Genomic DNA, 22,343 nt, shown 5'->3' on the forward strand with positions numbered 1-22,343 from the left:
TCCCCTTCAGAGTCGGGGTCAAGTAAGACGATCCCTGGGCTTCATCATGGTCCAAGGGCTGTGGCAAGTCCTACCATGAAATGCAGATAGTATTTGTGAGAAATCGGCCTGGAAAGAGTGACAGTGTGTGGGTTTTTAAAGAGAGCGTATGGGGCCAGAAATATTTGATTTTCAAGTACATGTGTTAGTGTCTTGCCTTGGATACAGTCAGTAGTTTGCTTTTTGTTTGTTTGCTTGCTTGTTTTGTTTGTTTGTTTGTTTGTTTGTTTTTGTTTTTTTAAATCCCCAAGACAGGGTTACTCTGTTTTGCTTTGGAGCCTGTCCTAAAACTAGCTCTGTAGACCAGGCTGGCCTCAAACTCACAGAGATCCGCCTGCCTCTGCCTCCCAAGTGGTGGGATTAAAGGTGTGCGCCACCAATGCCCAGCTGTTTGTTTTTTAATAGAACTAGTTAAAATAGCAAACAGAAGGCATCATAGAAAAAAGGAAAATTGGACTGAGGAGATAGTCCTTTTGGTACAGCACTTGCCGCTCAGAACCCATGTGAAAATGCTGAGTGCCATGAGTGTCCTGTGTTGGGAGATGGAGACATGCTGTGATCCTGGGACCCACTGACGAGCCAGCCTAACCTTCCTGGGAGCCGCAAGCCAGTGAGAGATTCCCTCTCAGAAAACAAGATGATTAGCTCCTGAGGAAACATCTAAGGCTGACCACTGGCCTTCATGAGCACGTGAATACACACACACACACACACACACACACTCATACACACACACTCACACACACATTCACACACACAATACACTCAACTCACACTAGGATTTGGGGAGAGGAGAATCCAAAGGCTGGGAGAAAACTTGGTATAACTATGGCAGACAAGCGTAAGGAGTAAGGTTTTTCCGCCCGCCACTGGTCTTGTCCCGCCGCTGCACCAGCCCCAAATAATGCACAGAGACTCTGTATTTGATATAATGCCATTGGCCGGGTACTAGTTTCTATTGGCTAGCTCTGTCTTAAGTATTAACCCATTTCTATTAATCTCCACGTGGTCTTATCTTACCAGAGAGAGAGGCTGCTGGCGTTCTGCTCTCTCCAGACTCTCCATCTTGACTCCTGCCTACTCCTTCCTCTCTCCTCCTTGTCTCCTAGTCCCGCCTATCTTGCTTTCCTATTGGCCAACAGTGCTTTATTCATTAACCAATATGAGAAACATATTTACAGAATGACATCTCCCATCATCTCCTCTTTTCTGCCTAAATACAAAGAAGGGTTTTAATCTTAGCATAGCAAAATAGATCATACAACAGTTATCAAATAAGAATCACAGTTGACAATATTTAGTCCATTAACATTTAGTAAGATTTAAGAAAATATTCCATTATCTATTCTATCTTTGTTAGTCTAAAGTCTTATATGTAATTTATCTTTAATCCCAACTAAGGAAAACTATAACAATAACTATCTGTCTTCAACTCCCTCAAAGACCACAGAAGGATAATATATAAACTCTAGAAATGACAGACAACTCACTGCCTGGTCAGTCACCTGAAGTTCTTCTGTAATGTTCCATCTTCAGCCTATAGGCCGTAGTGTGTCTGGCAGACTCCTCAGCAAAGCAGGAAACTTTAAACTGTCTTCTTGTATTGGTAGTTTGTCAGTCACTTTTCTCTGTGTCCTGCAGACTGTCTGGCAGACTCTTCCATGAAGCAGGAACTCTGTAGCAATGTCCAGCTTGAATCACCAGTCACTTTACTGTGGGTCCTGCATGTCCAATTTATACAGCATAAAGAGTAGTATTTTGTCCAAATGGCTAGTCTTGCCATATTGGAAGTAAAGTTCATAAAGCTTTTCTTCAATGTCCATCTTCCTTTCTGACGCAGGTGATGTTGCCAGGAGCAGTTGTGCCTCACTGTCAAGAAAAACCCTAAACCATTTTAAATGCCATATTCTGTAGGTCTTTGAAAGGTTTGAAGAATGCCTATCTATCTCAAATACATCTCTGCATATCTAGAAAACCTAACTCACCTAGGTATAAGTTTTGACTATTATAGGTAACTATCTATAATCTATACTAAATGATATATTACATTTCTAAATGATCTATGTAAACACAATACCTAAACAAGAGGAGAAATATACATATCACAAAATTGACCTTAAATTGTATCAATAAATGAAAATCCATTCCAAAACAAAGTAATCAATAAATGAAAATCCATTTCAAAAGAAAGTAATCATATCTGTACCATAGACAAGGATCCAAAGGACAGATTGGCCTCTGGCAGGAGACTCTTAGAAGAGCAGATGTCACAGTCGGTGTGGTTGCAGACGGTCCCATTGGTAGGATGAGAGCAGGATGTGGATTCCCAATGCCAGGTCCTCTGTACCTGTGAACGCGTTCCCATGTGCTGAGATATCTGTTGGGAGCCTAGGATTTGCAGAAAGTGAAGAAGACTCTATGCACAATCCCCTGGGGAAACAGAATTAAAAGTAAAATTCAACCTGAGACTAGAAAGAATATACATATTTTATTATAAGTATTTTATATTGAAAAGCACTTTATAAATTTTTCTTAGTGGTGCTTTCAGGCTTGACTGAATTCTACAATTAGCATAAACACACCCTCTTAACCCTCCTTTCCCCAAAAGAGAGGGGGGTCTTGAGCTTGATATTAAACGTCAAAAGACAACTGAGTGAAGCTTACTGAAGGCAAGTGACGACCCTACCATTTTCTATACAATGATGATGTTCCTTGAAAAAGCAGAGGAGTAGCAATCTTACAGGCCATACTGTCTTGAATGTGATACACACACGGTTGTGATATGTTGTACACACAGCTGTCTCAGGTGGTGGCGAATCTGCTGGCCACAGGCCTCGGCCACCCTGACTGTATTCCAGTGACTGTGAGACAAGTAGGTTGTTGAAGGCTCTTTCCCCCTGGGCCTTGCCCTGGGTCCCTGAGCATGGGAGCAAGTCTTCATTATCCTCCGTGTTAAGTGAGACCACATGAAAGGAGACAGGTATCCTAAGTAACAGCTAGCCAGCTACTAGACATACGAATTAGGACGTCTTACTTCATCCAGCTGCGGGTGAACCACAGAAGCAAGAGAGAACGCAGCCTGCCAGCCCAGAAGCAAGCAATCTCCCAGCCGGTTCAGAATCGTGCGCTAAGTGAAATGTTGCTTTGTGCCACTAAGCTTTGCGTGCCCCGTTACGCAGCGAAAGCTAAATGATACGCTAGGTAAATACCCATGCTCACCAAAAGGAAAGATGAAATCAAAAGGTAAATACAGGCTCGGAGTAAACCGAGTCAGCACGGTCCACCGTGCCTTCCCACTAAGTGTGTCCATAAAACCTAAACACAGTGCCTGCAGCAGAGTCTGAAGACTTAAGTAGTAGGAGGTGGATGAAACACCAGACTTTAAAATTCTGCCAGCTTGGCAGTGTTTCCCCTCGGTGTCTCCCAGCCTAGATGCCTGACACGAGGAACTTGGAAGCAGACAGCAGACAGGAACACGCAGACCTGCAGAAGCAGCCTCCTCGGACTGTGATTCAGAGACCAGAAAGGGGAGAGGAACGTGTAATTCCAATGTTTGCTGTTCAAAGTTTTCTTTGCTCTCTCTTACCCACAAGTACCCACACATCTTGTAACTGGAACCACAACCCCCACCCCCATCCCGAGGTCTTTTTGAAGACAGCAACTACCCTCCCTGGGAGCGCTGCTGTTTGCCATGGTTGGCTCACACTGGTTGTGGTCTCGGACATTCAATGTGTGTGAAAGAAATAGAATGAAATGGAGCTGGATGGAGCAGAACAGTGGACTGGACTCCAGAAGGGGGAACCTAGGAAACCGGAGACAGATCTCCTGAATCCTGCCCACCTTGTACTCAAGCAGAGCTGATCTTAAACAGTGTACCCACAAAGGCTTGAGGCCTGAACCAAGTATTGGGAGCACGAAGGGATCCTGAGGGTCACTGTGTCTTAAAGATGATGGAAGATTTAAATAGCACCACAAAGATGTTGGAAACAGTATTAACATGGAAACTACAGCTTATGGAAGGCCGGCCAGAATTTATAACCCAAATCTAAGCTGCTGGATTTCCTTATAAAAAAAATATTAAAAGTATATAGCTGATTTAAATAAGACCCAGAGACATAGTAATGAAAATACCTGGAATACAATACAAAAATCACTCAACCTAGAAGAGACCAAGAAAGCCAGAAAGGCATAATAAATAGGCAAAGTTGAAAGCCAGAGACAGTAGTGTGGAGCTATCATAGATGCTTGAACCATCTGAGATTTTTAAAGCAACCATTATAAAAGGTTTCTAAGAAGCAAGACTATACACTCGTAAAGTAAACACAAATGTAAATAAGAATCATTGGGAATTTTCTTTTAAATTTGTGTGTAAATAGGAGATGAGGAACATGTATGCTGTGGCTTGTCCGTGGAAGTCATAGGGGTCCGTTTTTCCGTCTACCATGGATTTCAGGGACTGAATTTAGGCTGTCGGGCTTGCACAGCAAGTACTTTTAACTGCTGGACCTCACTGGGAAAATTTTAAATGAAAATATATAGTGGCCATACTTTCAAAACTCAGTAGATGGGCTTCCTACTAGGACGGAGCTAACAGAGGGCTCAGTGGTGGCGTTGGAATTAGCAAAAGTGACCTAACCCGAACAACAAGAAGTGAAAGCAAGTACAGGAATGAGCGCACCGCGGGAACCATTCGCACAGTATTTCCAATGATTACGTCATCAGCGTTTCTGAAAGGGAGGAGGTACGGAGATAATATTTGAAGATAATTGCCAGAAGATGTCCCAACTTCAGCAAATGTCACAACCTATGCATTCAGGTTTCTTACATCCAGACAAGATAAGCCCAAAGGAACCCAAATCCAAGTACAGATAAACTGAAAACCAGAGACAAGAAAAGCCATTGGAAGCATCCAGTGAGATATAAACCATGTCTTTTGAGGAACACCGGCTCAGACTGCGGGATGCTCTGCTGACTCGGTGTCAACAGCATCACCGGTCACTGACAACCGAAGACACCTCCAGCCATTCCAAAGGCACAATCGGCCCCAGTTGGGCAATATTGAGGTAAATTGAGCCTTCAACCCTCCCAAACAGGTATTTTCTACTTTAAAGAATTTTTCTGGTTTGTTTTGTTTTATATTTGCATGGAGTTTTTAAACTTAAGACACGAGAGAAGTTAAAAAAGTGTCTAATCCTTCCGTTCCTACTTAAAAGGAATGCTAAAAAGTTATTTTTTTAGTACCAAGTTTATTTAGGTTTTGCCATCTATAAAAGACCAACACCTAGACAAGTTGATTTTTACGAAGTCATAGGTGGTCCAGGCAGATGGTCTAGTAGGTGAGGCACTTGCTAGAGAATGTGAGTGCCTGTGTTCAGATCCCCAGAACCCATGCAAAGCTGGACACACAGCACCACTGTAACCTCACTGTTTTAGGGGACCTACCTGAAGGGTGTAGTCCAGCCAGCCTGGAGGATGCAAGCATCCAGAGGCCCTTTCTCAGGCAGTGGAAGACAGGGACTGACTGACACTCAAGGTTGCCCTAAAACCTCTATATGTACAAACATAATACACAGTTGTCTGGGGGACAAGAAGTCACTCTGGCTTCTTCAAATCATGCTATCCAAGGGGCAGAGCATTGGGAATGGTGAGCTGAGACAAAGGGGGTCTTAAAGGACGTGACAGCTGTCTTCGAACACTTGAAGCCTACCTCCGTAGACAGCAGAATGGCTCTCTCTACCGGGAGTTGAGAACCTGTGGTGGATTGTAAATGAAGACAGGTTTTCACTGTCTCCTAAGGCAGACCTAGCAATTATGCAGTCTGAAACTGTCTCAGATAGGCTGCTTCACTGTAGCTTTGCAGTACTCCCTGGAATGGACCCGTGCTGTAGTATTCCCAAACACTCGTTTGGACTTAAGTTGAATTGCCTAAAACGTTCTGATTTGAAAGACGATATGAAAGACATTTTTTTTTTTTTTTAATCAGTGTTTGGAAAAGCAGAAAGTGGCTTCATGAGATAAAGTAAGGACACACTGAGCTGATGTTACAGCGCAGTGATAGATAGGAAGAGGTAATGATTATGGAATGCTTGGTGTATGCCAAGCAATCTGTCACACAAAACAAGGAACAGCTCATCTAATCCTTGTAGCAAACACGGGGGCCAGGCTCTGTAATATTTTCCGCTGCAGCGATGAGGAAAGAGCTCAGAGACAGTCAAGGGTCCTGAGCTTGTGCCTCTCAAGGATTTGAGAGCCTTGTTTTTCCTCGTTCAAGTAGGCGGTCATTCCATGTGCATTGGCCCACTAGCCACTAACATTTGGCTTCCCCCCCACACCCCGGGGGGGTATTTTTGTGTTGTTTTGATTTCTCTGGTTGTATTCAGTGGTTCAGTTCCTGCCCCTCCTCCGTCTCTCCTCGGTCCCGTGGCTGTCAGCACAGTGGACTCATCAAGCATGGTGGTTCTGAGATGTTGTTGACCAAAATCAAGTTCTAGAGCATCAGTTCTCAACCTTCCTAACACCTCCACCCTTTAACACAGTTCCTCATGCTGTGCTGACCCCCAGCCATGAAATTATTTCCATTGCTACCTGACGCTGTGATTTTGCTACTGTTACGAATCACCATGTAGACATCGGATATGCAGATGGCCTTAGGAAACCCCTCCCCCTCCCCATGGGTCACAAACCCACTGTTCTAAAGGAAGGTTCCAAACTGGTTGAACGCTTGAGGATGAATTCTGAAAATTTGGTATCTTGTTGGGAAGTGATACGGGTATTTTTTAAAATTGCTTGAATAAACACAAATCTGACTGGATTGAAGCCCTTTAGTCGCGAACTGGAACACTATTCGAAGCATCCTTACCTAGGCTGGGATCATAGAGGGTGCACCCACCTTTTCCCCTGATGGTTTGGAAGTTTCTTGTCTTATGTGTGGTTCTTGGTTCGTTGAGAGGTGAGGGATAAGGCTGGTTTCATCTGTCTGTATTAGGCACACAGCACATTTTCCTCAGCAATACTTGTTCAAGATGCTGTCTTTTCTCCAATTTTTTTTTTCTTTTCTTTCCTGTTTTACATTTTTATCAAAACTCGGGTGTGTGGCTTCCTATCAGGTCCACTGTTCAATTCTGTCCCATCAGTCTACATGGCTATTTCTAATGCGATGGGTCTGTATGTAATTAGGTATGGTGATAGCTTCCACAGTATTCATTTTGAGTCCTCTGCCTGAGATCTGAACTAACACATTCTCTCTTTTGAGACCAGGTCTTGCTATGCAGCCTAGGCTAGCCTGGAACTCACTACGTAGAACTCACCTTGGCCTCAAACTCACAGAGACCCAGATGCCTCTGCTTCTAGTGCTGGGATCAAAGGCATGCTAGACCATGTTCAACCTAACACCCACACAGGTCAATAGAGTTGATAGGTTTTTGCTTGGTTAATATTCTAATCAACTATATTTTTCCATTTGGAGTATTCACAGCATTCAAGTGAGATTTGGATTAATAAAGTTAAATGTGTAGTTCTGAAAATAATCCCTCAGTTTAGCAGCTCACGGTGCCTGGTGTGAACTCTGTTATTCCCTGAGTAGAATGTTAACATGGAAGGCTGTTCTGAATATTACCACCGTACATGTGTCGTGCTGACCAGTTAACAGGAGAGACCCCTAAACTTCTATACCTGTTAGAAGACAGCCAAGGGTAGTGTGGAGCACAGTCAGATTTAGTTACTAAGAATAGGATTGGGAGCCAGACTGTGGTGACACAAGTCTTTAATCCCAGCACTCAAGAGGCAGAGGCAGAGGCAGGCGGATCTCAGGCCAGCCTGGGCTACACAGGGAGTTCTACAGCCAGAGCTACCTTGTCTGGAAACACCCCCGCCCATCTACCACCAAAAAACAGAAAAAGTAGGATTGAGAATTAAGTAGCATGGACAGGGATAGGAAAAGTAATAAACCTCTTTTTTTTTTTTAAGTTGTTTCCCGTAGTTAAAATAGCCGGAAGGGTAAGCTGGGCTATTGGTAGGGACACAGATTTTTTTTTTCCCCCAGGGATGAACGTGATGGATGGTTACAAGTAAGAAATGAAGAGTCAGGGGTAGGTAGGATGAGAGAGAAGGAAAGACGTAGGATGAAGAGAGGGAGTGTATCTGATGGCTCAAGAGGACAGTGAAGAATGCCTTAGAGTATGTTATGTGCTGAAACATAAGCATCAGCCGAAAACCTGAGCAACACACACACAAAGCACGAGACACACCAGCAGTGGGAATTAAGTACGGAATGAAAACGACAGTTAAAGAGTGACTTGTTGGCCACTCGGTGTGCCACTGGGGTGGGTGGGGTGGGCCTTGGCCTCTGCAGGCTCCATGTTCCCTGGCTTGTGGCCTGTGGGAGAGGGGAGGTTCTGCATGCCTTCCTGCCAGGGGCCCCTGCCTTCTCTCCGGCCTCTCTCCTCCCATAGGTCTGGTATAGGTGAAAAACATCACTTCCCTTGCCCTCCGCCTAAAAGAACTGCTGATTTTTTTTTTTTAACACGGTAAAGAGTGGAAAGATACAAATAGAGCTTTAAGCTTCAGTCTGAGTTATTTGACCTGTGTGTTCAGGGACCGCTCATAACCCTGGAGGTTGCAAATGACTTGGGGTGAGTGGCTCTGTGCCTTTCATAATGTCCCTCACAAGCTAAGTGACTTTTTTCTGCCTCGGTGTACAGCGTCACATTTGTCCTTGAGTTCCATCTGTGTGTATCCTAGAAGATGCCCTGAATGTCTCCCTTCGGGATTAAGTCTTAACTTGTTTCTGGAAAACAAGCGTCATGTGCTTTTTGAGTGTCTTGCCCACTGTTATCTGCTGGCATGAAGTTTCTGTTGAAGGAATACACTCATTCTGCCCCCTGCCTGGGATGAAATGCCCTTCAAGGAGAATTGCCTGCTCTGATCTTTATTGGTGTGTGTGTGTGTGTGTGTGTGTGTGTGTGTGTGTGTGTGTGACATGGGGTCCTGTTTATGTACTCCTGGGCTGACCTGTCACAGCCAAGGTAGCCTCAAATTCATAGCAATCCTCCTGCCTCAGCCTTCATGCGTTGCTAGAATAGGTATGAGCTACCAGGCCCAGCTCTAGCTTTCCTTGTAAGTAGAACAGAATGCCTCTGGCGGGGTGGTAGAGAATCCTGCAGCAACATTGTACACACTCTCCAGAAACTAGGCTCAGGCCGTTAACCCAGCTCTGTTGTTGCCATTAGGTGTTTCTGGAAGAAACCCAGTCTCTGTCTCTCGAGCTGTGTGACTTAAGGGCTCTATTAACGTAAAGACGGTTGGGATGAGGTCTACAAAGTGAAAAGCACACTCTGTAGAAACATGAGCCTGGCCTCTTCCCCCAGAATTTACGCCACAAACCAGCCAAGTGTGTCGCTGAACCCATGTGAAACACTCATCAAATATTTAATCTGTTCTTCTGTTCTTCACTCCCACTCTGACTCAACATGAGGTCAGCATTCCTGGGTTGGTCGCCTCAATACATTTACTTCAAAACTCCCTCCATGGCAGGCAGAACCCCTGAGTCAGCCATTTAATCCAACCACACTCGTCACTTGATTAATTACTCAATGTACCCACATCCCTCCTATTAATTATGCCCTTTGTTCACCTCCTCTCCTTTCTGGAATGTTCCCGGCCACATGCACATGTTTCTAGTAACAAAGGTCTTGCCAGCACCCACCAAAGTGGCACATACTCCAACTCTCTTTATAGAATGCTGTTCGCCATGTGCCACGGCATGAGTTTCTACCCCGGGGACTCTGATTTGGAGGGTTGGCCATGGGAGAGGAGGTGGGCTGGTGGGATGCGAAGGCCAGGTCTAATGGGGTTCTTAGGACTTGGGGAGCTGTCCAGAGAAGGGATTAGAGTTGCTCTGGTGGGAGTCCTGAGCTGCTGTGAGAATGACTTGACCCCTTTCTGGCTTCTTATCTGGAAATACAATCCCTCCTTCCACAGTCCTGCCCCTACTATTGGTACAGTCAGTGCCCCCAGGAGGCCTCACCAGAGCCTTGCGTGCTCTTTGTGCCTCCAAAGCTGTGAGCTAAATAAACCTTTGTGTGTGAGTGTGGTGGTGGGAGCGCAGGATATATGTGGTGTGTATGTGTATGTATGTGTATGAGTGTGTGTGTATGTTGTGTGTGCGGGGGTGGGGTGTGAGTGTGGTGTGTGTGTGTGTGTGACTGTGTGTGCATGTGTGTGAATGTGTCCATGTGTGAGAGAGTGTGTACATGTGTGTGAGAATGTATGTGAATGTATGTGTGTGTGTTGTACGCACATGCCTTTTTTCTTACCAACTTTAGGTATTTGTCATTTCACTGTAGCAACAGAAAAAACCCTCTGAAAACTTACCTACTGGCTTTATTTAACAAAGAAGTTTGAGCATAAGTAGTTGGATTTCAGAGGCTGAATTTCTAATCACCATACAGTGTGCCAGGGGAAATGGTCCTAAGGGAGTTAATCATGAAATCACTAGGAAGGAAGGGTCTGGTTTTTCTCTGAGGAACAAATTGCAAGAACGATTTCAGAGCAGCTTGTAGGGTTGCATCTGGTAGAGGGAAGAAAACAGAGTCCAGGCAGGGGACGGAGCCAGGAAAAGCTCAGAGAGGCAAACACTAGACCAGGGGTCAGCATCAGTGGCCAGGCAAGCTGTGGAGAATGAAGGGGAGAGGTTGCCCTGGTTACGCATCAGCTTGACAGACACTCTAGACATGCCTGGGGAGAGGATGCTGCCATCAGACTGGTCTGTGGGGCGTTTCTGTCAGTAATGGTTGATGTGGAGGGCCCAGCCCTCTGTGGGTGGTGCCAGTCATGTGGAGGGCCCAGCCCTCTGTGGGTGGTACCAGTCCCTAAGCTAAAGGTCCAAGTTTGTCAAAGACACTGAGCAAGCCATGAGGGCAAGGCAGTCTGCACCATTGTGTTCCTGCATGACTTCTGCCCCATTTCTGCCTCCACCCCGCCTTTCTTTCACGATGGGCTGTAGACTGTGCCGGGAAAGAAAGCAACCCCAGCCTAGTTGCTTTGGGCCATGGTTTTAGCACTGCAATAGGAACCAAACTAGGGTAGAAGGGAAGGTATGGATGAGGTAAGACCTCTCAAAACCATCCTAAAACATATGATAGGCCTATAAACAGTTTCAAACAGAGGAAAACCTAATTAGATTTTTCTTATTTCTAATGACATACAGAAAAATTAATCAGCTAAAACAGATGAAAACTGGTAACTGTCACTTCAAGGGAGGCACCAAGTCTCGAGTGAACCTCAGGTTTCTGACTTAAAGAAAGAAATACCATTGTCCTCAAAGCAGCATACTTTTTAAAAAGCATTTCAGCATGTGTTGAGAGACTTAAACTCACATTTTTCCATCCATAGAAACCTCACATCTAAGAAATGTCCTAAACAAATAACACAAAATGCAACTGGCCGGCCACCTTGGTCCTCTTTCAAGTCAACCTTTCAGACCACATGGGATGTGATTGGCCTATAGAAACCGGGTATTCCTGGCCTCTGCCTTCAGCAGTGTGTATGAGTCCTACATCTTCATTCTGCAGAACTTCACACAGCTTTGTGCCAGCCCAGAAGATTGTTCCATTTGGCAAGGGAACAAATACCAAGAACTATCTTGGCACAGCTGCCTTGTGGCATATGTTCCAAGAACCCACCCGAATGACCTTGATAACACAGCGTCATGGCTTGCCTTTGACCTTCTTTGAGTGTTGTGCTGAGGTCACTGTAGCCACCCTACACACCACACAGCTGCATGATTGACAGCCTTCCCCACCCAACTGATCTTTGGACCTTTGGTTTGGATATAGAATTACTTTCTCAATGGCTTTGATAGCTTTGATATAAATAGATCATACCTGTAAAGAAAATCATATAATTATCAATTAATTTTTAATCATTTCAGATTTCTAATCTGTAATGAATACTCTACTTGGTTTTTAAGAGGGTAGGGAGTACAAAAATTACAAATTGCGAAAAGAAAAAAAAAACCTTTGGAATGTTAGCTTTGTTGAAATCTTTTATTCTTGTTTCATATTTGCATTAAAAACAGAATAAGTCTTATCTTTTGTCTTTTTAAAACTACTTTGCTGAAATTTTAAGTTACAATTTTTAGCACTCAACATTCATGTGTTTCTTGTTTTGTATCTGTAAGAAGAGTGATTATAGTATGGGAAATATAGGTCAGTACTGATAAGTATCTGAAATCTAAAAATATTAACTCACTGCCCACCCACTCTCCATGTGCTCTGGGGGACTTGTCCCTTCCCCCTTCTGTGAGGGACTTTATATGAATCTCTTAGAATACACCTTGTAACCTAGTTCCTCTGGTGCTGTGAATTATAGGCTGGTGATCCTTTGCTCAAGGTCTAAAATCCATATATGAGCGAGTACATACCATGTTCCTCTTTTTGTGACTGGGTTACCTCATTCAGGATGGTTTCTTCAAGTGCCATCCACTTGCCTGCGAATTTCAAGACTAGGAATATTGAGTTAGGTGAGGAATAGAAGACAGAAGAGGAGGGAGAGAGAGAGAGAGAGAGAGAGAGAGAGAGAGAGAGAGAACGAGAACATGAAAGAGGGAGCCATTATAGGATTGACGAGGAAACGGAACCTAAAGAAATGGCTAGAGACCTACAAGTTTGACTCCAACTAACAATTTGAGCAACAGTGGAAATGCCCTTCCCTGATAATGAGATCAAAGACTAACTTATCCACTATCATGGAGCCCTCATCTAGTACCTGTTGTAAACTGAAGCAAACACCCACAACTAAACACTGAGCTGAACTAGAATCCAGATGCAGAGAGAGAGGACAAGACCAGGCTGCAGAAACACATAGAGACAGCTGACCTGAACAAGGAGGAGCTAACGGGTCCCCAGACTGATAGCTGGGAATCCAGCATGGGACTGATTCAGACCCCCTGAATACAGGTCTCAGCTAGAAGGACTGAGCAGTCTAAGGGACCTCAGACAGTGGAACCAGGATGTATTCCTGGTGCACAAAAGGACCTTGGGGGCACATCCCCCATGGAGGGATACTCTCTTAACCTAAAGACAGGAGAGAAGTCCTAGTCCCTACTTCAAATGACTTGACAGATTTAGATGACCCCTCCTGGAAGGCATCACCCTACATGTGGAGTGGGGGAGGGGTGGGTGGGAGGGGAAGGTGGTCCAGGTGTATGTGGCGGTGGGTGGGAGGGTAGAGAAAGAGGGATGGAGGAAGGGAGGGAGGGAGAGGGAACTGGGATCAATACGTAAAATAAAAAAATATATTAAGGTATAAGGCAAGAGTGTAAATTGATAGTCAGCCCAAGCTAAACTGGGAAATCTTGTCTTAACGTGAAAGTGTCCTTCTGTATATGTGTTTCTCTTATTGGTTAATGAATAAACACTGTTTTGGGAAAGGAAAATTCTGGGAAAGATAGGCAGAGAGGCACCTCAAGGAGATGCCATGTAGCCAACAAAGGAGTAACAAGTCCAGGCATTGTCTGGTAAGATAAGAACACGTAGAAATACGTAGATTAATAGAAATGGGTTAATAATTAAGACAGAGTAGCCATAAGAAGAGCTACCATCGGCCAACAGTTTAATAACTACTATAGTGTCTCTGTGCTTATTTGGGGCTGAACCTGGTGGGACAAAGAAACTCCAGCAGCAAATGAGTAAGCCAATAAAGTAAGCTATTTATTGCATGATTGGTGGGAAATAACGACAACATAAGAAGTAATAACGTAAGATGGATGGGCACACTCCCTGGGTGGTTGCAGTGAATCAAATTATAATGCCTCCTGAACGTGATATTAAACACTTGAAGAAATTTTGGTAGCTGCAAATTAGTAGAACAGCATACTTGATTATGATGGAATAATTATAGCTCAGACCCATGTTTGATAAATGTACTTTTGAAGGAAAGACATTGTATCACGATGGTGGTCACTTTGTCCCTCCTTCCCAGTATCGCTCAACACGTCTCACTCCTTTTCATCATGAAAGCAGCAGATGAAAACCTTGGAAATGTTCATTCGGAACTCATGGTCGATGTATCTGAGATATCAAAGTGATGATAAATAATAGGTAATTAGGAGTTTAGGACTTACCCCTGGGTGTATCACGAAAATTACCACTAGAGACGGGCCCTCAAAGACATAATTAATAGATCATACAGAAGTGTCACGCTGGCTTCAGGGGTTCTCAGTTCTCTAGTATATGCTTCATGTGGCATTTAACAAGTGTTAACTAAATCGCAGCCCCGACCACTTTCCCTGCCCTCGATTCAGAATCCCAGCATCCTGTCAAAGCACAGCGGAAAACTGAGTGCCCTTAAGCTCCTGTAGGCATAGCATGGGAGGGAGTGGTCCTTCCTAACTGCATTTCTAGGGGGCTCTGAGCATCAAGAGGCTCTCCTCCTTCTCTATGGAAAAGTAACTTTAACTACCTACATCTCAAAGAGCAGAAAAACATTATCCCTAGCAAGTATGATTTGTTAGTATTTTTCTTGGACAGAAAGAATAGTAGTTACTGTCCTTAAGATCTGTGCCCAGCTGGGCAATGATAGTGCACGCCTTTAATCCCAGCATTTGAGAGGTAGAGGCAGGAGGAGCTCTGTGAGTTCAAGACCAGCCTGATCTACAAGAGCTAGTTCCAGGACAGGCTCCAAAGCTACAGAGAAACCCTGTCTCGAAAACAAAACAAAAACAACCACACACACACACACAAAACTGTGCCATTTTTTTTTCTACACAACAACAATCCTTGCTCAAGTGTCAAAGTTCTCCATTTTCAATTCTTAGTGAAATAGGATCCAGGTGCACACACACCCTACTGAATTTTGATAACCTGTGACATACAGGAATTTTCCAATGGCTTATTATTTTATATCCCCACTAAGCAATAAGAAGGGTTTCAGTTTATCGGTCTAGGTGAATGTTTTTCTTTGTATCTGGAGTATTACTTAAAGGAAATCATGACTTCTGGTTGTGACAGTAATACACGGGCGACGTGTTTTGACTGGAATGAGGGAGGGTAAGATGAAGTGACCCTTGTAAGCTTTCCATGCCATGAGAGCAAAAACCATGCCTCCAGCCCTCCGATTAGCTATTGATATCCTTCCGGTCCATGTGGCTCCAAATACAAGGATAACTGAGTTCGTGTTTCTCATAGTAGTCACGTAAACTATTGTTGTTCAAAGCAACCAGATCCTTGTGGATCCCCCACAGACAGGAGTGATAGTGAACCCCAGTGTGGTGACTCATGAGGCATGAGTTCAAGGCCAGCACTGGCTACATAATAAGACTTCATCTGAAAAGGGGAAAAAAATGATGGTAGGTCAGGGCAGGTCTAGATCTCAACTCAATGAACACATAGGAACTGTGAGAGTTTATCTGGGGGTTAGCAAAGGGTCTCTCTGTTGGGAACAATGCTCTACCGACTTTTCCACAGTCACTAAAATTACCACTAGAGACAGGGCCTCAGGGGTCTCATTCACAGAATGTATAGATGTGTCATACTGGCTTCAGGGGTTATCAGTTCCCCAGTATATGCTTCATTAATTCATTCAGTCCTTATCCATGGTGAGGAGGTAGGGGGAAATGCATGCTGGGCAATGGGGAGTGATGTCAGAATCCAGTTCTAAAAAGAGCCTCTTGCACGAGGGTCAGTGAACTTTAAATCGAAGAGTTACCATTCATCCTACAGATCACAAACTGAGATGGAGAGCTAAAGTCTCCGAGAAGTCCACATAGCTGGGAACCCTGGAAAACCTTTCGAGCATTATGACATACTTCTTCCTGTAGAGAGAGACATAGAGGGTGCAGAGGGTCTCATGAAAGGTGAAATTAACATGCAAGCAAATACCAGACTTCTACCTCATCGCTTGAAATCTTGTAAAAATGTACAGCATACCGAGACCCACCCTGCTCGTTCTAGGATGTTCAGTCAAGGGTTGCATGGACAAACCTTAGAATCTCAGGCTAAGCTTTTTCTCTGACCTCCTTAAATATGTTGGTGTGAGATGAATCGATCCAGTGGGGATTTTTTTTTTTTTTCTGTTATTGTTTGGAAATCTTAGCCAAGAAATATTTTCTTTTTGGACTTGCTACCTGAAACATGAGTAACTGAGCAGGACTCCTTGGTGGCCTTTGGCCCCATTAGAGAGTTTAAATTGATGGCCCAGTTCTTTGAATGAAACCTGGTATTTAGAAAACAAGTCACAGGAGATTGTAATGGAATGCACACATTCGGAGTCCCAACTTGGGGCAGGGGGACTCTAGAGTCCCAGAAGACTATATTAGCTCACATGTAGGTTCCCTTTCATTTGGGAGTAATTCTTGGTCTCCATATATTTATAACAGGAACAGAGCAATACTTAAAATTCCTAAATCTAATTTAGAGACTCAGATACCATCAGAACCTGGCGCATGCAACACTGTCCAGTACCCCAAGGAAACCCGGTGACAAATGCTGCTAATGAATTTGAAATCCTCGGCACTTCAGTTTGACTCTGGTGTTTTCTTTCCATAACATTTCATCACCCAAGAATCTTCATTTCATCAGTTTGGCCTTTGGTGGTTGTTGAGGCCTGAACCAACAACCTCACCAAAATAGACGACCCAATGTGATCTGAGTCCCAGTTTCTTAAGACCTGTCTCCACAGAGGTCCACAGATGGTCTAAGTAGCTATAGCAACTGCTTCACACACCTCACACGCAACAGTTCAGCTTGCTCTTGTCATCAGAGGCTTTGCTTAAAACTTCCTATGCACCTAGCCAAGATGGCCAGGCTGGGTGAGATTAGGAGCCACCTTAAATCCTAGGCTGGGTGAGATTAGGAGCCATCTTAAAGCCTGTGTCCTAAGTACCCGTGCTCATAGTTAGCATGAGAAACTGTACAGTGAATCCTGTTCCTGCCTGCCACTGTAGATGAAGCCATACCACACACATTTTCCACTCTCTATAGACGGCCACAGGGTGGACTCAGAGATGAACATGTGTGACTGTGGTTCCCTTTAGAACAATTCACAGCTGGATGAAAACAATATTCAAATATCCCTCCATCAGACTCTGGATAGTTTGGTCTTCATGCAACGAAAGGCAGATGTAGAAGTGTGCAGACCTTGGGTGATCTCGCCCCCTGGCACACTCAGAAGTCTTCTCTTAAAGTTTGTAGTGAACCCAAAGAGTCCATTTCCCAGAACTCTGCTGTTTGGGAATGTCCCCAATATTGCGATTTATATTGATGAGGAAAACTGATTGCTCAAATTCACCATTTTTAGCTGTTTTTCCCATTTATTGTCCTGTTGTTGCTGTGTGTAGGATGTACGTGGGGGTGCACATGTACCATGTTGCACGTGTGGTCATGGAACAAGTATGAAAAGTCAGTTTTCTTCCCCCACCTTTCTGTGGGCAAACCGGAGACCTTAGGCTACCTCTGCCAGGGACATCTCACTGGTCCCTGCTTTTTGACGAAGACAATGGCTCGAGGTGGCCTGAGACACCGGCCTGCTCCCTCGGCCTGACTAATGCAACATTAATCCAGGCACCACCATGTCTGGCCTGCCTGTCACCTTCTAAGCCAGCATGACGCTGCACCCTGTGCACACATTTCCCACTCCCCCACAAGCTGGTTGGAAAGCCATCCAAGCTGCCCCTTCTGTCCCTGCCCATCCTGTAGAGACCATCGGCCGTGCCCCTCGGTTTGAGAAAGGGCTTGGGCTGAAGGTGCTTTGTGGCACTAAGGGCACATTGGTTTTCTATTATGTTTTATACATCCTTATATCTTCAGTTAGCAGTGTATAGAATATGTAAAAATCGAAAACGGGTTTTCTGATACATTGTCACGTTTTTTTGTCATTCTCTTTTCGTAGAGCAAAGAGATTGCATTCCAGCTGCACGAGGACTTAATGAAGGTTCTTAACGAGCTCTACACCGTGAGTACAATATTCCTTCTTTCGTGGGCTTCGTGGTTTATATTTCTGGTCTCTGGGAGCGGCTCACTTTAGAGCTTCCTCCAAACTACAGGGTTGATGGATGCCCTTCTTGTTAAAACCTGGGACGAGGTAGCCGTGTGCTCAGTCCATCCCTCCGCGTTCGGCGACCTTCTGAGTGTGTACACACACGCTATTAAATACTTTGGGAAAACAGAATACAGAGGCCTCTTAGACATGTTTCAGCTGGCCGGATATATGAGATCTGCAGTTAATTTTCGAATGTGTTGTTTGAAATTGCCGTTTTAGATGTGAGCAATTAGAGTGGCTCAGGCACAGTCACTTCTGCCTTTATCTGCATCTTGGAGGGTTGGGAATTGGCTGTTGGGCCACTTGCGTGCTAGGCAAGTGCTCTGCTACAGAGCTGTGTCCCAAGCCTGCCTTTCTTTATTCTCTTCCACGCTCCCCTCTCAGTTCCGTTGGCTGTTTGGTAATGGCACCACACTAAGATGATTATTTTTTCTTTTTGCATGATGATATCTTTATATCCTCCCTTATAATGATTTGCTTTGTGTGAGTTCCATGTCACTTAGGGTGCTCTATAGCATGGAGAGAAGTTAAATAATCCAGAGGCACTTGAATTTTCACGCTGCTAATATTTTTCTTAATTTTGAATTTTATTTGTTCATAGAAAGACAAGGGTATAAAATTTAATTTGGAGCAATTGCATTTCTTTAATGCTTGATGATTAAGGGAGTTTGTTAGCTACTTAAACTTTTTTTAAAAAATAACATTTTTATAAATGCACTAAGGTTGGTATTTTTTTTAAAAGATTGATTTTCATTTATGTATGTGCATGTGTCTGTCTGAGCACATGTTATGTATGTCTCCGGGACCGGAAAGTCCTGAGACTGAAATTACAGGCAGGTGTGAGCTGCATTGCGGGCTGGGAACTGCACTGAGGTACTCTGGAAGAGCAGCCATCATTATTAATAATTGAGCCATCTCATCTCCGCACATTCCTTTCTAAGATTTTGTATGTAGATATCAGGGTGCGGGAGGTGCTGCATTCTGTGTGAACATAACTGTATTTTTGTAGTGCATTTTGTTGCATGTTTACATTGGATTGCATAGATGATTTCTACATGCTAATTTCTCCTTCAGAAACTTTGGTTTATGCGCAGCCTGCAAACTTTCATAGTAGGAGGCCTAACTGTATACCAAACACCTGACGAAATTGAGTTTGGGTGATAACGGCCGATTACCTGCCGCTGCTTTATGTGATTTGTCGATTTCTGATGGCCCGAGGTTTCAACCATTTCTAGAAACATTTAAACTTAAAATTTAAATGAGCGCTTGCCTCTGAGTGTATGCTGTCTTTGACGGAACTATTTTAAGGTGACGTCTTCATTGTGCTTTCCATGGGTTCTCTTGCCCAGGGCATCATTTGCCTAGAAATCCAAACCCACTGTTAAAACTTCACAAAACAAATCCATAGTTGTCACAACACCATAGTCAGGGTCAGAGATGCAGGAGTCTAGTTCAACTTCAGAACCAGAGAGATCCAAGAGAAGCTGTGGGTGGCCTGGACATGTATGAGGGATGTAGTGTAATTTCTCCAATTTCCCTTGCGTCTTTCTGTCCCAGGGGCTTGGATACTTAGCAGGTCCTGGGGTTGGGTGAAGGCAGCTGAAAACATGTCCTCAGAACTCTAATCATCATCAATCTGAAGTCTGAAGGTCCAGAAAAGGTTATGGATGCCCTTGTCAGTCGTTTAGCCCCCAGAGTCAGCGGGGGAATTAAGAGACCAAGGGGAAAGGCAATGAGGTATCATCTATAGATCATTTTGAGCTCCTGGAAAGAAAATTCACTTTGAAAAGTATGCTCAGTGGAGACCAGAGATCACCTTCAGGGAACTTCCCCATCCTTCCAGACCCTCTCAGGTGTGCATACCACCCCCGCCACACACACACACACACACAGAGAGAGAGAGAGAGAGAGAGAGAGAGAGAGAGAGAGAGAGAGAGACAGACAGACAGACAGACAGACAGACAGACAGACTCAGACACACACAAAGAGATACAAGATACACACTCATACACAGGTACAGACTCACACACAGAGACACAAGACATACACATTATACATAGAGAGAGACAACACATACATTCACATACAGGTACAGAATCTCAAGACACACACACATACACAGAGATACAGATACAGACTCATACACGTACAGAGACATAAGATACATACACAGTCTCACACATAGGAACACAGATACAGATTCTCTCTCTCTGTTTCTCTGTCTGTCTCTGTCTCTCTCTCTCTCTCACACACACACACACTTTTAAAAAAGCTGTTGTTTGGCATCTTTCTACACTTCTGTACTAAAGACATACAAATTCTGACTTGTCCAAATGAAACCTATGCATTTTTCATATTCAACTTACACTAAGAAAGAATAAAAGTGCAGGATAGTTGAGCAGTGGACCAGGCGTTTAAGGAATATGGTTTATTTTTAACCACTGACTAGTGTATTTCTTTCTTTTTTGTGCTCAGGAGCAACCTCTGGTATCTTTGTGTAGAATTTTGAACAGCCGATGACATCACAGTGGTCACTTAAGGGTATAAAGTACATAACCCCGGGGGATTTGGTTGCTATTTGCTATTTAGTCTCCCGGTCAGACAAATGCTCATCTCCCCATTGCTCACAAAGCCTTGAAACTACCTCGGAGTAGGAGGTGAGCATTTGGGAAATACATTGACTTATTTACGAGTAGATTGTTTTCAGTGGCAGTCGCCTCGTAGCAGGCGTCAGTCACTCTTCTGCATGCGCCTCCTGGCTCAAACTGTCGCTTCCACAGCCCTCATTCAGACATTCCAGAAGGCTTGACTGTAGGTGTAGCTGCTCAGGAAAACAGCATGAAAAGATGCTTCGTAGTCAGCGACCCATTAGACAGAGCAGAACCAGATGGGTCCAGGTTGTGTGGTGATGTCATAACATGCAGTACAATAATATGCGGATCATAGCGCATGAGGCCACAGAGTAGAGGGGATCGTGGCCTAAGCCTGACTTCTGAAAGAGGAGGTGCCCTTAGCATTTTGTCGCTATGGCGACAGGCACCAGAGAGAAACGACTTCAAGGGTGGAAAGATTATTCTGGTTCATGGTTTCCCTTCAGTCTGTGGTTGCGTGACTCCATCGCTGTGAGCCTGTCCTAAGACAGAGAAACCACAGTAACACAGAGCTGGCTCACGTCTTGGCGGCTAGGATGCAGAGGAGGGAGACCCCGCCTGCTCTGGGGGACTTCCTCTTTTTGTTTCCCAGTCTATGTGGCATGATTGCCACCTGCAGTCAGGTTAGGCTTCCCCACCTGCCTTAGTTAACTATCTCTGGACACACCCTCACGGACACCGCCAAAGGTTGTGTTTTCTAGTTTTCCAGGCACTCCACCCCTATCAAGTTGCCAGCCAAGACGAACCATCATAGGAGGGGTCTAGAAGATGTGCACGTTAACTACCTTTCTGTGTTTGTCGCCTCTTGCCTTTATCTGCAAAAACATAGACTCAAAATGCGTTCAAGCCTCTAGTTGGATTTTTAGACTACCTATTGTGAGGGCCTGGCACAACAGAGATGCCAGAAATAATAGCAGGAACGCATTAGGAGTTTACGCCTTCTCCTAAGAGTTAAAAGATTGGCTGCACAGGACCGATGGATCCAGAAAACCCTTCGGGAACCGGGCTGCATCTGACCTGTTGTTCAGAGAAACCCAATTACTGCACCCATCCTTGGAACTGCAGATAGTTACAGGAACTCTAGTGTCTGTGTTCCTGGAAACAGAACAGAGAGAGGGAAGGGCAGCCCCCATCTATCAGGAAACCCCGATGAAAGTCCTACAGTATGTTTCATGTGTTTCGCCTTGGCCAGAACTCAGGATGGTCCCTGGGAACTTCAAGGTCGTCTGGAAATTGCAGGCTTTTGCTAGCCAGTTTATTGCTAATGTTTGCTTGTTCCTTTGTTTTATGGGGATTTTGTTCATTTGGAAGAAAAAGGAAGTTACTCAGAGATAGTCATACCTCCCAAAGTGGCTAACATTTATTGCAGACTTGCTGTGTGTGTGCTTGTGCTAACAGGCCCCATGCTCCTCCACACATCATGGCCGGGGGGGGGGGGGGGGGGTTATCTCATTACCCTGATGTTGTAGCTGTGGAACCTAAGGGCATAGAGACTTGCCCTGGCTTGCACAGTCTCTTGTAAAGTGAAAACTTCAGATGCACCTGCCTTTACTTTGTCCCTGTTACTGTCGTCTTGGGGAGTCGTCGGAAACCAGGTGTCTAAATGTTGTTATATCC

The 22,343-nt window shown here is 44.5% G+C and overlaps 1 protein-coding gene across 2 annotated transcripts in view; it reads left to right on the forward strand.

The window, feature by feature from the left end:
- The window catches only part of Srgap1 (SLIT-ROBO Rho GTPase activating protein 1), a 220,131-nt gene that overhangs the window by 113,520 nt on the left and 84,268 nt on the right, over positions 1-22,343 (forward strand). For both annotated transcript variants that reach the window (XM_051176164.1, XM_051176165.1), the window contains exon 4: positions 17,926-17,988. In XM_051176164.1, the coding sequence (XP_051032121.1) occupies positions 17,926-17,988 (63 nt within the window). The remainder of the gene's footprint in view (positions 1-17,925; positions 17,989-22,343) is intronic.

The sequence above is a fragment of the Phodopus roborovskii genome, unplaced genomic scaffold, assembly GCF_943737965.1.
Source record: "Phodopus roborovskii unplaced genomic scaffold, PHOROB, whole genome shotgun sequence".
NCBI classification, from domain to species: domain Eukaryota; kingdom Metazoa; phylum Chordata; class Mammalia; order Rodentia; family Cricetidae; genus Phodopus; species Phodopus roborovskii.